General features: G+C 47.2%; 1 protein-coding gene across 2 annotated transcripts in view; it reads right to left on the minus strand.

The window, feature by feature from the left end:
• Window positions 1-14,962, minus strand: part of PITPNM1 (phosphatidylinositol transfer protein membrane associated 1) — a 121,857-nt gene that overhangs the window by 80,531 nt on the left and 26,364 nt on the right. For both annotated transcript variants that reach the window (XM_030185981.1, XM_030185971.1), the window contains exon 5: window positions 14,353-14,574. In XM_030185981.1, the coding sequence (XP_030041841.1) occupies window positions 14,353-14,574 (222 nt within the window). The remainder of the gene's footprint in view (window positions 1-14,352; window positions 14,575-14,962) is intronic.

Here is a 14,962-nt window from a genome sequence, read left to right on the forward strand (position 1 = left end):
GGCAGAATATAAGTCGTGAAGCAGAATTTTGAACAGATTGAAGGAGAGATAGCTAGCTTACTGGGAGATCTGTGAGATGCAAGTTGTAATAGTCAAAGCAAGAGGTTATAAGAGTGTGTATAAGGGTTTTGGTAGTGTGCTCAGAAAGGAAAGGACGAATTTTGGTGATATAGAGAAAGAAATGACAGGTTTTAGCAGTCTGTTGGATATGTGCAGAAAAAGAGAGAGAGGAGTCAAAGATAACCCCAAGATTACAAGCTGATGAGACAGGGAGGATGAGAGTGTCATAGGCGGTCGGTGGCGCAACTGTTTGGGGAGGCTAAAGAGGGTGGGGTCAGGGGCGATGCCGGGGACGGGGCTTACATTCATAATTATCTGACAACACAGAAAAAAATAAGTAAACGTAAAATAGTAACAAGTAATACCCCCTCCCATATCCAACATTGTGCCTCTGCCTCTTCCCTCCCCCATCATCCTCTCTGTTTTCTCCCATTTCCTGCATCCACCACCTTCAGTGAATTCCTTCATAAAGGCGGCAAATCAATCCTAATAAATAAATAAAATAAATAGTTTAGCTGGGGTGGGTTCCTATCTCTTCCCCCTTCTCCTCACCCCACTATGTCTTCGCCCTGCCACAAGGTGTAAGGGTTATGCACGAATGCACTGCTTGCGATTCAGTAACACCCATGTGCCTGTGAGGTTGCTCCTTGGGGTTAACGCTGGTCCCTGGACAGTGCTTCAGTCACAGTCCAGCCTTGGTCACTCAGATCCTTCAGTTCGGCGTTTCTTACCTGACCAGATGCTGTACCTCCTCTCCCAGCCGGTCCTCGAACTCATCCCAAGCCGTGTGAGCATTGGGGAAGAAGTGGGCCAGGTCCAGGTCTTGGAAGCGGGCTGAGAAGTCCTCAAGTCGATGATCCCGTCCTGGTCCACATCCAGCTTGTCAAAGAGTAGTCGGACTTGGGTGGGCTTCACGTTCAGGTCCCGGCAGAGGGAGGCAAAGTCCTCGAACTCCACCAGCCCTGAATGATTCACGTCGCAGGCGGAGAAGAGGCGCCTGAGCTCCGGCCAGGATATCTCGTCGGAGCCCATCGGAACTCGGATATCACCTGGACCCGAAGGCAGTAGCGGCACCGATCCTCGCAGAGCCTGGAAGCACTTCCCTTCCATGCTGCCCTGCCGCCAAACCCCCTGCCTCTCCGATTCACTGGCCATCCATCGTCGGCATGGCAGCGCTGACAGCTCTTCCGGTCCTCCCACCCTCTATGATGCAATTGTGTTGCATCATAGAGGGTGGGAGGACCGGAAGAGCTGTGCACAGTACACAGTGTTTGTTTGCCAACGATGGATGGCCACTGAATCGTAGAGGCAGCGGGTTTGAGGGCTGGGCAGCATGGAAGGGAAGTTCCAGCTTCTTTCGGGCAGGAACCGGCAATCTACAAGCGACGTGCGCTCCAAAGAGGTTGCATTTGTGCTGGGGAGGCTTAGCCTCCCCAAGCCTCTTATACGGGGCACCTATGGAGAGTGTTATCCACAGAGGTAGAGAATGGCAAAAGAGGAGAAGTGGATTTAGGGGAAAAGATAAGAAGCTGGGTCTTGGTCATGTTTAGTTTCAGATGGCGGTGAGACATCCAGGCAGCAAAGTCAGACAGGCAGGCTGATACTTGGGCCTGGATTCCTGCTAATATTTCTGGTGTGGAGAGGTAGATCTGGGAGTCATCAGCATAAAGGTGATACTGAAAACCATGGGATGAGATCAGAACACCAAGGGAAGAAGTATAGATGGAAAAAAGAAGAGGTCCCAAGACAGAGCCCTGAGGACACCAACTGATAATGGGATAGAAGTGGAGGAGGATCCGCCAGAGTATACACTAAAAGTGCGATGGGAGAAATAAGAAGAAAACCAGGAAAAAACAGAGCCCTGAAATCCAAGTGAGGACAGAATATCAAGGAGTAGGTGGTGATCAACAGTGTCAAAAGCAGCAGATAGATTGAGAAAGATGAGGATAGAATAGAGACCTTTGAATCTGGCCAGAAACAGGTGATTGGAAACTTTAGCAAGGGCTGTTTCAGCTGAATGAAGAGGGTGAAAGCCAGTGGATCAAGCATAGCTTGAGATGAAAGGAAGTTAAGGCAATGGTGGTGAACAGTATATTCCAGTATCTTGAATAGGAAAGGGGAGAGGGAGACGGGGCGATAGTTGGAAGGACAGATTGGGTCCAATGAAGGTTTTTTGAGGAGTGGTGTAACTATGGTATGTTTGAAGGCATCAGGAACAGTTACAGTGGAAAGTGAAAGATTGAGGATACGACAGATAGAAGGGATGACAGTAGGAGAGATAGTGCTAAGTAGATGGCTGGGAAAGATAGCAAATTGACATATTCCAATCACTACACTATAAAGGGGAAAGGGAAATGGGACTTGATATACCGCCGTTCTGAGGTTTTTGCTACTACATTCAAAGCGGTTTACACAGTGGCGTAGCTAGGGTAGTTGACACCCGGGGCCGATCATTTTTTAACACCCCCCCCCCCCCCCCCCGAAATCCAGTACTAGGCATACCGAGAATACAAAACACTCAGGACCTATAGAGCAATTCTACCATACCATAAGCAGTAATTTGTACGAGTCACACAAGGAAAAGGAAAGCATCTTAAACACTACAGTGAGCACTAGAACATCAATTCACCTATTGTAAAACGAAAACAGACAGATTAGTACAGATCGTCGATCCTGCACAGTCAATGCCAACCGAAAGCCATGTCTTTTTCACAAATAGATACACCCTAATCCACTATAGAATAAGTAATCATAAACTTTCTATTTAGACAAAAATTAAACTGAACCCCCAAGATGCCAGACTCTGCATACAATGCAACACCACAGAAATAGAAAATGTCCTCTAGTACTGTGCAAAATATAAAGACAGCAGATGTAAATTTGAAAAAAACTAACAAATACCAATCACCACTTTACAAATTAACAAATAGAAATAAAACAAATAATATCATTTTATTGGACTAATACATTTAGCTTTCAGAGGCCAAAACCTCCTTCCTCAGGTCAATTCAGTATAGTACTGTTACAGTGTCCTATCCTGACCTGAGGAAGGGGGTTTTGTTCTCCGAAAGTAAAATGTATTAAAATTAGTCCAATAAAAAGATTACCTTATTTACATGTTCTATTATAAACATTTATTAACACAGCTACAATACTACTTTATCCTAAAGCAAAAAAATAAAAATATATATTTACAGTTCGTTGTCTCTGGTTTCTGCTTTCCTCATCTTTTCACTGTCTTCCTTCTATCCAGCATCTATCACTGTCTTCGCTCTCTCTCTGCCATCCAGTGTCTGCCCTCTCTCTCTGCCCCTTCCATCCACTGTCTGCCCTCTCTCCCTTCCATCCACTTCTGCCCCTTCCATGCACCATCTGCCCCAGTCTGCCATCTCTCTCTCCCCATTCCATCAACATCTGGCCTCTATCTCTGCCCCTTCCATCCACCATTTGCCCCAGTCTGCCCTCTTTCTCTCTCCCCTTCCACCCACCATCTGCCCTTTCTCTCTGCCCCTTCAATCCGTCTGCCCTCCCTCTCCCATCCGTCCAGGGTCTGTCCTCCCACACGTGCCCCCCTTCCATCCAGGATCTGTCCCCTCTCTCTCTCTCTGCCCCCTCTTTTCAGCCCCCAGTTCCAGTCCCCTTCATCCACCACATGCCTTGCATTCCCCCCTTTCAGCCCCAGACCCATTCTCTCACTTGCCCCAGGCATGGACCCATTTTCCCTCCTGCCCCCATGTCAGACCCCAGTTCCAGCTTCAGGCCCCTTCTCCCATCTGAGCACTCCCCTACCCCCTCTGAGCACCCCCACCCTCCCCAATCCCCTTCTCCCCTCTCTGAGCACCCATCTGAGCTCCCCCACCCTCCCTAATCCCCTTTAAGCACCCCTCTGAGCTCCCCCACCCTTCCCCAATCCCCTTCTCCCCTCTCTGAGCTCCTCACCCTCCCTAATCCCCTTTAAGCAACCCTCTGAGCTCCCCCACCCTTCCCCAATCCCCTTCTCCCCTCTCTGAGCTCCCCCACCCTTCCCCAATCCCCTTCTCCCCTCTCTGAGCTCCTCACCCTCCCTAATCCCCTTTAAGCACCCCTCTGAGCTCCCCCACCCTTCCCCAATCCCCTTCTCCCCTCTCTGAGCTCCCCCACCCTCCCTAATCCCCTTTAAGCACCCCTCTGAGGTCCCCCACCCCTCCCCAATCCCCTTCTCCCCTCCTTGATGCTCTCCCACCCTCCCTAATCCCCTTTAAGCACCCCTCTGAGCGCCCCCACCCCTCCCCAATCCCCTTCTCCCCTCTGAGTCCCCCCCCCCGAGATCCGTTCTCCTGCTGCTCCTACCCTGTCCTGCCTTTAACATTTTTTTTCGAAGCGCCGGAGAGTGGCAGGCAGCGCGCCTCGCGTCTGCCCTGCTAGTAAAGAAGATCTCGCTGAAGTCGTCGCCCTTCCCACATTGAGTCCCGCCCCCCTCTGAGGCAACTTCCTATTACCGCGAGGGCGGGCGGGACTCAGGGAAGGACGACGACGTCAGCGAGATCTTCTTTACTAGCAGGGCAGACGCGAGGCGCGCTGCCTGCCACTCTCCGGCGCTTCGAAAAAAAAAAATGTTAAAGGTGGAGCAGCGGGAGCGGAGCACCCCCCCACCCGATGACACCCGGGGCGGACCGCCCCACCGCCCCGCCCTTGCTACGCCACTGGGTTTACATATATTCGGGTACTTATTTTGTACCAGGGGCAATGGAGGGTTAAGTGACTTGCCCAGAGTCACAAGGAGCTGCAGTGGGAATTGAACTCAGTTCCCCAGGATCAAAGTCCACTGCACTAGCCACTAGGCTACTCCTCCACTCAATAAATGAACAAATACTAATAAAACAAAAAATGGAAAATATGATGATGATACTATTTTATTGGACTAAATACATCTTTAGTTTCAACAATTTTTATTGATGATATGGCATGTGAATATGCCAACAAACTCCACAACATATGTTACATAATATATGTCATACAAAAACAAAGTGATATTCCATCATCAAAAAATGTTTCATTTTCTCCCCTCCCCAACTTCCGCTGATAAACCCCCCTCTCAAATTAGGACACAGTACTGTTAATTAAAGTGATTAACAAACCCTCTGAACATCCAACATACAGCAACCAATTGTATTAAATTACCCACCTTCCCTCACCTGCCCCATTTTACTATCCGTGGAACAGCAAATGAGAAGAAGTAGGTCAACCTGCTGTTAAGTTCTCCTAGTACTTGGCTACATATATCATGCCCCCCCATCCCACCCTCCCCATCCCCCCTACACGTATGCCAGCCTTACAAGTGAGGTATTACAACAAATTGAGACACACCCACTTACTAAGAGAGGAGGCGAATAACCAACCCCCCTACCTGCCACTCCCCATGATTAAACGACTTAAGACCCGTGTGTAAACTAGTACCTGGTCCTCATCCCATGTCCCTCAACCAATTCCTATCATAACCCTACCTTAACCTTGGGAGACCTAAACTATTAGACCCCTCACTTATAGCTATTACCCACCCCCCTCCCTATACCTCACCCAGCATGAAGAGTGATAATTAAATACCTCCTATATCCCAGCAAATTACACAGAGTCCCATCCAATCATTTAGCACCAAGCTCCTCCCCCTAGAAGATAAGGCTGACAAGCATGGGTCCCAGAGCTTCAAGAAGTGCGCCTTTCGTCTATGCAAGCCCCTCGCCTCCCAGACCATTAATTGGTGGAGTTGGTTGAGCCAGTGCCAATATGCTGGCGGCCCCTCTGACAACCAAGATTGCAAGATACATTTCCGTGCCATTAAATAAGCTTTCCGAAGCATCAACGTATGTGGTGCTGCCCGGCCCACTCCTGGGCCAGGATTATCTAACAACAATATGTCTGGGGTATGCACTAGCGGTCGTCGAATTAGACCGAGAGATATCTGATGATTTGCTTCCAAAATCATTGATAGTATGTATTATCTGATAGCTTACATTTGGGGCACACCGCTGAGGGCAATCTTCCTGCTCGAGCCATCTGCACCTCAGTGAAATAGGCTCTATATAAGACACGAAAGTAGCACTCTCTATAACTTGCATTACTCGTAAGTCTCGGTATACTTTTAAACAATGCCAGCACATCACAAGAAACCAGCGTCAAACCCATGTCTTGTTCAAAGCAATGATGTATCACTTCCAAATCCCTAAGCCCCTCCAAAACCCACAGTGCCCTATGTATTCCTGAAATGGATGCGGCATGTTCAGAGATAGCGTCAAAAAAATCATGTACCCGTGCGCCCATTCCACTCTGCAACACTTCTTTACAAAGCAATTGCACGTAAATTGAATTTTATTTTTAGTTTAGGATATAGTGTGGTAGCTGTGATAATAAATGTTAATAAATAAAGAAAATGGAAATAAGGTGATATCTTTATTGGACTAAATTTTAATAACATTTTTGACTAATGTTTGCAGACCAAACCCTCGTTTCTCATGTCAGAACAGAATACCATAACAGCAGTATACTGTCCTGACCTGAAGAAAGAGGTTTTGGCCTCTGAAAGCTTAATTTTAAAATGTATTTAGTCCAGGAGTCACGTGACACTATGCACAGGAGCAGCAGCTAAAAATCTCTGCTCCTGCCACCTCGCCATAAAACCCGTTATTGTTGTGCTAAATCCCCTGGATTTTCAGCGCAGGCAGTGACTCAGCTGATTAAAAGGCAGAAGCGACTTCTGGATCTGGTGAGGGGCAAACAATGGCAACGAAAAGCCTTCGCAAGGAGAAGGATAAGCAAAAACCGAGCGCAGGCAAAATGGCGACGCCGGCCAGCCCATCGAGCTCCACCGTCGGCTCCGTGTGGGTGGCGGAAATAACAACGGAGGTGATCGGGGTGCTGGAAAACATCCTGGATACTCGTTTGAGCCCTATAGATACAAAATTGGAGCAGCTACAGGAAAACGTAGATCACATCTTAGCAGATATGGCAGCGTACCGCCAACGCACAGGTGAACTGGAGGATAGAATGACCAAAGCGGAGGACCTGCAAACAAAACTGCAGAAAACAGTTGCGGCTTACGAGGAAAAATTGGATCGCTTTATTGCATGTGGAGCACTCGTTGTTACCTATTGAGATGCGGTCTTAAGTACTGTTGAGGCCTTTAAGGGAGGCTTGGTGCTCTCTGCTGAGGAGTCTTGGTGGGAGCCCACGTGTTACAGAGTTGCTACCTCTAAGGGGTGACCCTTCCTTCACCCTGGGTCTTGACAACAAGACCTTTTCGACCTGGGGTTGTTTGGGGATCACCTGTTTAGATAATGTTTTGGATCCGAGGGGGGGGGGGGGGGGGAGGCTCGGATCTTTGGCTGCGCTGAAGGGTCAAGTGGGAATACAATGGGGGGATGAATTTGCTTATTGTCAAGCATTCTACCTTATTGTCTAGCCATTTACTTTTTTTTTAATTGTGTTGGTCCCAATCTCTTGTTTCCTCGTTGTCTTCTTAACTCTCTTGCCAAGATTTCCTGTCCTTTTGTAATTTTTCTCTCCTGTCTTCTTTTCCTGTCAGCATTCTTCAATTTATTTTTCTACCTCTGTCCAGATTTAATTCTTTCCTAGTATACAGTCTTCAAATTACTTTTTTTTTAAACTGTGTCTATCTATAGCTTGCCATTGCTTTCCCTCACTATTTTACTTCCTCTTATTTCTCACTATCCTCTTTCTTCCTCCCCCCATCCAGCATTTGCCCCCTCTATCTCCATTTTCTTCCAGCTTGTGTCCTCTATTCTCCCCTATCAAGCATCTGCCCTCTCTCTCCCATCCATCTGCCTATTTTCTCTGCTCCCCTCTCCATTCAGCATCTACCCTCTTCCTTTCTCTCCCTATTTCAATCTAGCAACTGGATTTTTTTTCTCTGTTCCCCCTCCATCCAGTGCCTGCCTTTTCTCCCCCCCCCCTCCATCCAGCAACTGCAGCCTATCTCTCCCACTTTCCATCCAGCATCTGCCCTCTCCCTCTCTCTCTCCCCATTTCCATCCAACATCCACTCTCTCTCTTTCCCCCCTTTCCATCTAGTGTCTGCCCCCTCTCTCCCCCCCTCCATCCAACATCTGCTCCTCTCTGCCCCTTCCACCATTTGTCCTCTTTCACTCCTCTCTTCATCTAGCATCTGACCCATCTTTCTCCCCATTTCCATCCAGTCTGGCCCCTCTCTCCTCCCTTTCCATCCAGCATCTGCCCCCGCCTCTCTCTCCCCCTTTCCATCCAGTGTCTGCCCCTCTCTCTCTCCCCCCCTTCCACCCCTTCTCCCCCTTAATCCTCTGTGTGGCTGTATCCTCCATCTAGCATCTGACCTTTCTCTCTCCCCACTTTCATCCAGCATCTGACCCTTCTCTCTCCCCATTTCCATCCAGAATCTGTTCCCTCTCTCTACTCATTTCCATCCAGAGTCTACCCTTTTTTTTGTTGTCCCTTCCATCTGCCTCCTTTCTCTCTTCACTTACCATCCTGTGTATGCCCCCCCTCTCTCTCCCCCTTTCCATCCAGTATCTGGCTCCTCCTCCTTTCCACCCAGTGTCTGCCCTCCTTTGCTCCCCCATCCATCCAGTATCTGACTCTTCTCTCTTCCTACTTCCATCCAGAGTCTGGCCCCTCTCTCTCCCCCCTCCATCCAGCATCTGACCCCCCTCGCTCCCCACTTCCACCTAGCATCTGTCCTCTTTCATCTAGTGACTGCCTTCTCTCTCCCCTCATGTCATCCAGTGTCTGCTCCCTCTCTTCCCCCTTTCTATCCAGCATCTGCCCCCTTTCCTCCTATATCTAGCATCTGCCACCTCTCTCCTTCTTTCATCCAGCATCTGCCACATATCTCCCACTTCCATCCGGTGTCTGTCCTCCCTCTTCCCCCTACATACAGTGTCTGCCCCCTCTCCCCCCCCTACATACAATATCTGTTCCTCCTCTCCCCCTACATACAGTGTCTGCCCTCTCTCTCTCTGCCCCCCAACATCTAGCTTCTACCCCCTCTCTCCCTCCTCCCACATGACACCCCCCACCGACACTGTTGCTGTTTATGAGACCAACAGCAGCAGCGGTGGTGAAACAAAACTAAAACAATCGCGGGGCTGCTCTGTTCCTGCTCGCAGCTGCCGGTCTCGTCCCAATGACATAATTTCCTGTTCCGGAGCAGTGCAGCCCCATGATCTCCTTTTCTTTGCTTTTGCCACCACTGCTGAAACAGCAGCAGCAGCAGCAGCGGTTGTGGCAGCAGCGGGTGGGTGGGAGGGGGGAGAGCCTAGTGTACCTCCTGCTCTCTCCAGATTTTTGGGGGTGCCATGGCACCCGTGGCTCCCCTCATTCTGAAACCTATGCTGTTACTCTAATATTGTTGTATATGCAGCACCTGACTTTTTGAGGTTTCCAGTTCAGTCTTTTTGTCTTCATATGTCTATTACTGATGTGTAATCCCTTATTTCATATTTGTTGAGGGTCTCTGTTTTGTGCATGTGACCAAGGTGTGGTATTCTGCTAGTTTTTATTTTCTGTGTAGGGATCTGTAGCAGTCTGACTTGTTCTGTATTTTCAGTAGGAAGTATATTGGTATTCTAGGGTGCTGCCTCTTTAAAGGTAGTGTTGTTATTATTTGAGTCCTGGATATTCTCTCTTTCAAGTCCCTGCTGCCCACAAGTAGCATGCTGTGAAATGCTTATGGGACCACTGCAAGTGCGGCAGTTGACCCTAAATGGAGTGAGGTTGCCAATGCCACCCCTTGGTATTCCAAGGCAATGGAGGGTTAAGTGGCTTGCCTAAGGCCAGAACGGACTATGGTGGGATTATAAACTTGGGCCCTCTGATTCCCAGTCTGTTGCTCTACCCATTAGGCTTCTTCTCTGCACTGCCCTGGACATCAGTACTGCTTTATTATGACAGGTTTTCTACAATATATAAGTCCAGAATGTGTTTGCTTTTTTTACAGGGTTTGGCTACTAGAGCTCTGTTTCTATTATTTATTTATTTGTTTGTTTATTTATTTATGTATTTAGTTATTTACTTACTTACCACCTTTTTGACGGAATTTACTCAAGGTGGTAAGCAATAGACAATTACAGCAGTAAAAATATTCAAATAACAATACAAAGTATAGTATAGTATACTAATTACATTATGTAAAGTTTGTGAAATAATCATAGAACGTATGTACATGTGGCAAGTTTTTCCTTTTGAGGTGCCAACCCTAGTGTGGACAGTTGGTTGTAGAATGGCCGGGAGAAGGGTACAACAGTAGGCATGGCAAAGGTCTTGGGGCATGAAGGCAGGACAAGGGAGGGGCATGGGCAGACCATGGAGAGCGACAGATATTGGCAACCCTAGGCTCATGAGTACTACTACTACTACTACTTAACATTTCTAAAGCGCTACTAGGGTTACGCAGCGCTGTACAATTTAACATGGAAGGACAGTCCCTGCTCAAGCAGCTTACAATCTAAAAGCAGAAAGTTAAAACCCCTCCAGTAGAACAGGTCAGAAAGGCCCAGAGTGAAGGAATCCTGCCAGGGTGTTCTTGTTAGCTGCAGCACCTGAGGGGAGCTCAGGGAACAGGAGCAGCCCCACAACTGACATTGCTACCCTGTATCTGCCAGAAGCAGAAGCTTATTCGAGGTAGGCCAAGTTTATCTTGAAACCTGTTGATATTGTGACTTTGGAAGTCAGGGCCAAGCCACGCCCAATTGCGCTGAGTATTGGAAGACAGGACATGAACATTAGGGACTCCAGGACAGAGAGAAGGTGGTTCAGCTGCTTTTTTGGAGGGGCAGCCAAGTGCACGCTGCAGGAGCAGGTCACGGGAGAGAATTTATGAATGTAAGGAGTGGCTTTGCATGTCTATTTTCTCCTGACTTGTGAAGGGAACAGGTCACTTATTCCTCTGCATGAAAATAAATGATTTTCTTTTACACAATCCTCTGTGTGGCTGTATCTATTAAGGGGCTTGTCTGCTAGCTATGCTGCCACAAGAGGACAGTCATACTGGGCCCAATATTCAACTGGAAGCAATCAGCACTTTGCTGACCACCTGCCAGCATTAAACCTGGAAGTTCAATGCTGGATCATGTCTGGGCACCGCCACTGAATTTCCACGTTTGCGGAGCCAGCGAACGCATAGCCAGCACTTAACTGTAGGAAGCGCATCGATCTAGAGGCATTCTGGACACATTCCCCTTCCCTCTTCCCTCCAGGTTTCCCTAATCCTTCCGTCCATTCCTACTCTTCCCCAATATCTCTTGTAGGTTTTTCTGCTGTATTAGCTTCATTTTACTGCATTGGTGTCTGCCTCTGTGGTCCGTTGTAAGCCACATTGATCCTGACACTGTTGAGAAACTGTGGGGTACAAATGAGATAAATAAATAAATAACTGGCTATGGGGCACCACATACAGATAGGAATTACTTTTAAGCAGTCCTATTTATGCGGTTACAGTGGTGGAAATAAGTATTTGATCCCTTGCTGATTTTGTAAGTGTGCCCACTGACAAAGACATGAGCAGCCCATAATTGAAGGGTAGGTTATTGGTAACAGTGAGAGATAGCATATCACAAATTAAATCCGGAAAATCACATTGTGGAAAGTATATGAATTTATTTGCATTCTGCAGAGGGAAATAAGTATTTAATCCCTCTGGCAAACAAGACCTAATACTTGGTGGCAAAACCCTTGTTGGCAAGCACAGCGGTCAGACGTCTTCTGTAGTTGATGATGAGGTTTGCACACATGTCAGGAGCAATTTTGGTCCACTCCTCTTTGCAGATCATCTCTAAATCATTAAGAGTTCTGGGCTGTCGCTTGGCAACTCGCAGCTTCAGCTCCCTCCATAAGTTTTCAATGGGATTAAGGTCTGGTGACTGGCTAGGCCACTCCATGACCCTAATGTGCTTCTTCCTGAGCCACTCCTTTGTTGCCTTGGCTGTATGTTTTGGGTCATTGTCGTGCTGGAAGACCCAGCCACGACCCATTTTTAAGGCCCTGGCGGAGGGAAGGAGGTTGTCACTCAGAATTGTACGGTACATGGCCCCATCCATTCTCCCATTGATGCGGTGAAGTAGTCCTGTGCCCTTAGCAGAGAAACACCCCCAAAAACATAACATTTCCACCTCCATGCTTGACAGTGGGGACGGTGTTCTTTGGGTCATAGGCAGCATTTCTCTTCCTCCAAACACGGCGAGTTGAGTTCATGCCAAAGAGCTCAATTTTTGTCTCATCTGACCACAGCACCTTCTCCCAATCACTCTCGGCATCATCCAGGTGTTCACTGGCAAACTTCAGACGGGCCGTCACATGTGCCTTCCGGAGCAGGGGGACCTTGCGGGCACTGCAGGATTGCAATCCGTTATGTCGTAATGTGTTACCAATGGTTTTCGTGGTGACAGTGGTCCCAGCTGCCTTGAGATCATTGACAAGTTCCCCCCTTGTAGTTGTAGGCTGATTTCTAACCTTCCTCATGATCAAGGATACCCCACGAGGTGAGATTTTGCGTGGAGCCCCAGATCTTTGTCGATTGACAGTCATTTTGTACTTCTTCCATTTCTTACTATGGCACCAACAGTTGTCTCCTTCTCGCCCAGCGTCTTACTGATGGTTTTGTAGCCCATTCCAGCCTTGTGCAGGTGTATGATCTTGTCCCTGACATCCTTAGACAGCTCCTTGCTCTTGGCCATTTTGTAGAGGTTAGAGTCTGACTGATTCACTGAGTCTGTGGACAGGTGTCTTTCATACAGGTGACCATTGCCGACAGCTGTCTGTCATGCAGGTAACGAGTTGATTTGGAGCATCTACCTGGTCTGTAGGGGCCAGATCTCTTACTGGTTGGTGGGGGATCAAATACTTATTTCCCTCTGCAGAATGCAAATAATTCATATACTTTCCACAATGTGATTTTCCGGATTTAATTTGTGATGTGCTATCTCTCACTGTTACCAATAACCTACCCTTCAATTATGGGCTGCTCATGTCTTTGTCAGTGGGCACACTTACAAAATCAGCAAGGGATCAAATACTTATTTCCACCACTGTATGTAGCCAGTTATTTCTTTAACAAAAGCATATAGCAGGGTACAGAAGTAGGCATGGCATTGCTAAATCAACCACGCACAGGAAATCGGGCACTAGGGCTGTGCACGTCTGCTCTTTTCTGTCATCTTTACTACATGTCTCAAAGTCAAATTGCTATAGGAATTGAGATATTCATGGCTGCAGACGAGAAGAGGATTAGACATATTGAACTTTGGGGCAGAAATTAAGAGGTGGGACCAGCCAGTGCCAGGCACCCTGAAGCATTGCTTCAGAGGCGTCACTCAGCATCTCCAAGTAGGCCCCTTGTGGTGCTGGAGCAGAGCCCCAGATAATTACCCTGCTTGTCCTTTCTAAAACAACCCTGGCTGTAGTGACTGGGCCCATAGCTGAGACCAAGCCTGAGAGACTTTTAGAAAAGTCTGTATGGGGCCTTTAATTTATCAGGAATGCTGAGGCAACACAGTGAAGTCTGTGAAAAAGTTATTTAAAATCTATATGGCAGAACAAACAGAATCCTTTGATATATATATTTTTTTTTACTTAAGAAAACCATATCATGCCCTCATAAAAAAAGTGCCAGTACTACATCTGATGCCTTCAAAAAGGCACAGACATCTACAACGCCCAGAAGGCTCACTGGGCTTCCTTTGAAATTTCTGGCAGCTTACAGACATAGAACAGGTTTGGTAGCCACTGACAAAGTGAACTCTGGTGCTCAAAAGCTCATAAGTACATAAGATTTGCCACACTGGGAATCAAGCCCAGCATCCTGTTTCCATCAGTGGCCAATCCAGGTCACAAATACCTGGCAAGATCCCCAAAAAGCTCAATACATTTTATGCTGCTTATCCCAGAAATAAGCAGTGGATTTTCCCCAAGTCCATTTTCATAATGGTCTATGGACTTTTCCTTTAGGAAGCCGTTCAAACCTTTTTTAAACCCTGCCAAGCTAACTGCCTTTACCACATTCTCTGGCAATTAATTCCTGAATTTAATTATACATTGAGTGAAGAAAAAAATTCTCCAATTCGTTTTAAATTTACTACTTTGTAGCAAATTTGCTAGACTATAAGGTGCCATCTGCCTCTGCCATTTTTGTTACACGGTGTTACCTCTCTCAAACTGACCTAGAGAATTTCACAGCTAAAAGAAATTCTACAGGATGAATATCTGTACTAGCCACACAACAGGAGTGGAGGGAAGAACTTTGTTGTAAATTAGTGTGCAGGTTTTACTCACCCACATCATGTATAAATTGCTCAATCTTAGACTGCATGCCCCAATAGCGGAACTCCACCTTGCAGAGCTTGTATGCACACATGATGGGCTCGTGGCCTGAGTCCTCAATCCAGTCCTCCTTTAGTGGTCCCCGGTCTGTCTTCACTGAGTGGTACAGCTTGGGATCCTCGTCCATCTTATACTCGTTCAGTGAGATAAAATCCCGCACGATATCTATGATGTCTGTGTCACCAGGAGAGTAAAACAGCAAGCATAAGTACTTAAGTATTGCCATACTGGGACAGACCTAAGGTCCTTCAAGCCCAGCATCCTGTTTCCAACAATGGCCAATCTAGGTCACAAATACCTGGCAAGATCCCCAAAAAGTACAATACATTTTATGCTGCTTATCCCAGAAATAAGTAGTGGATTTTCCCCAAGTCCATTTTAATAATGGTCTATGGACTTTTCCTTTAGGAAGCCATCCAAACATTTTTTTAAACCACGCTAAGCTAAACGCCTTTAACATATTCTCTGGCACCAAATTCCAAAGTTTAATTACACGTTAAGTGAAGAAACATTTTCTACAATTCATTTTAAATTTACTACTTTGTAGCTTCAATATGTGCCC

Source organism: Microcaecilia unicolor, chromosome 1 (genome assembly GCF_901765095.1).
Source record: "Microcaecilia unicolor chromosome 1, aMicUni1.1, whole genome shotgun sequence".
NCBI lineage: Eukaryota > Metazoa > Chordata > Amphibia > Gymnophiona > Siphonopidae > Microcaecilia > Microcaecilia unicolor.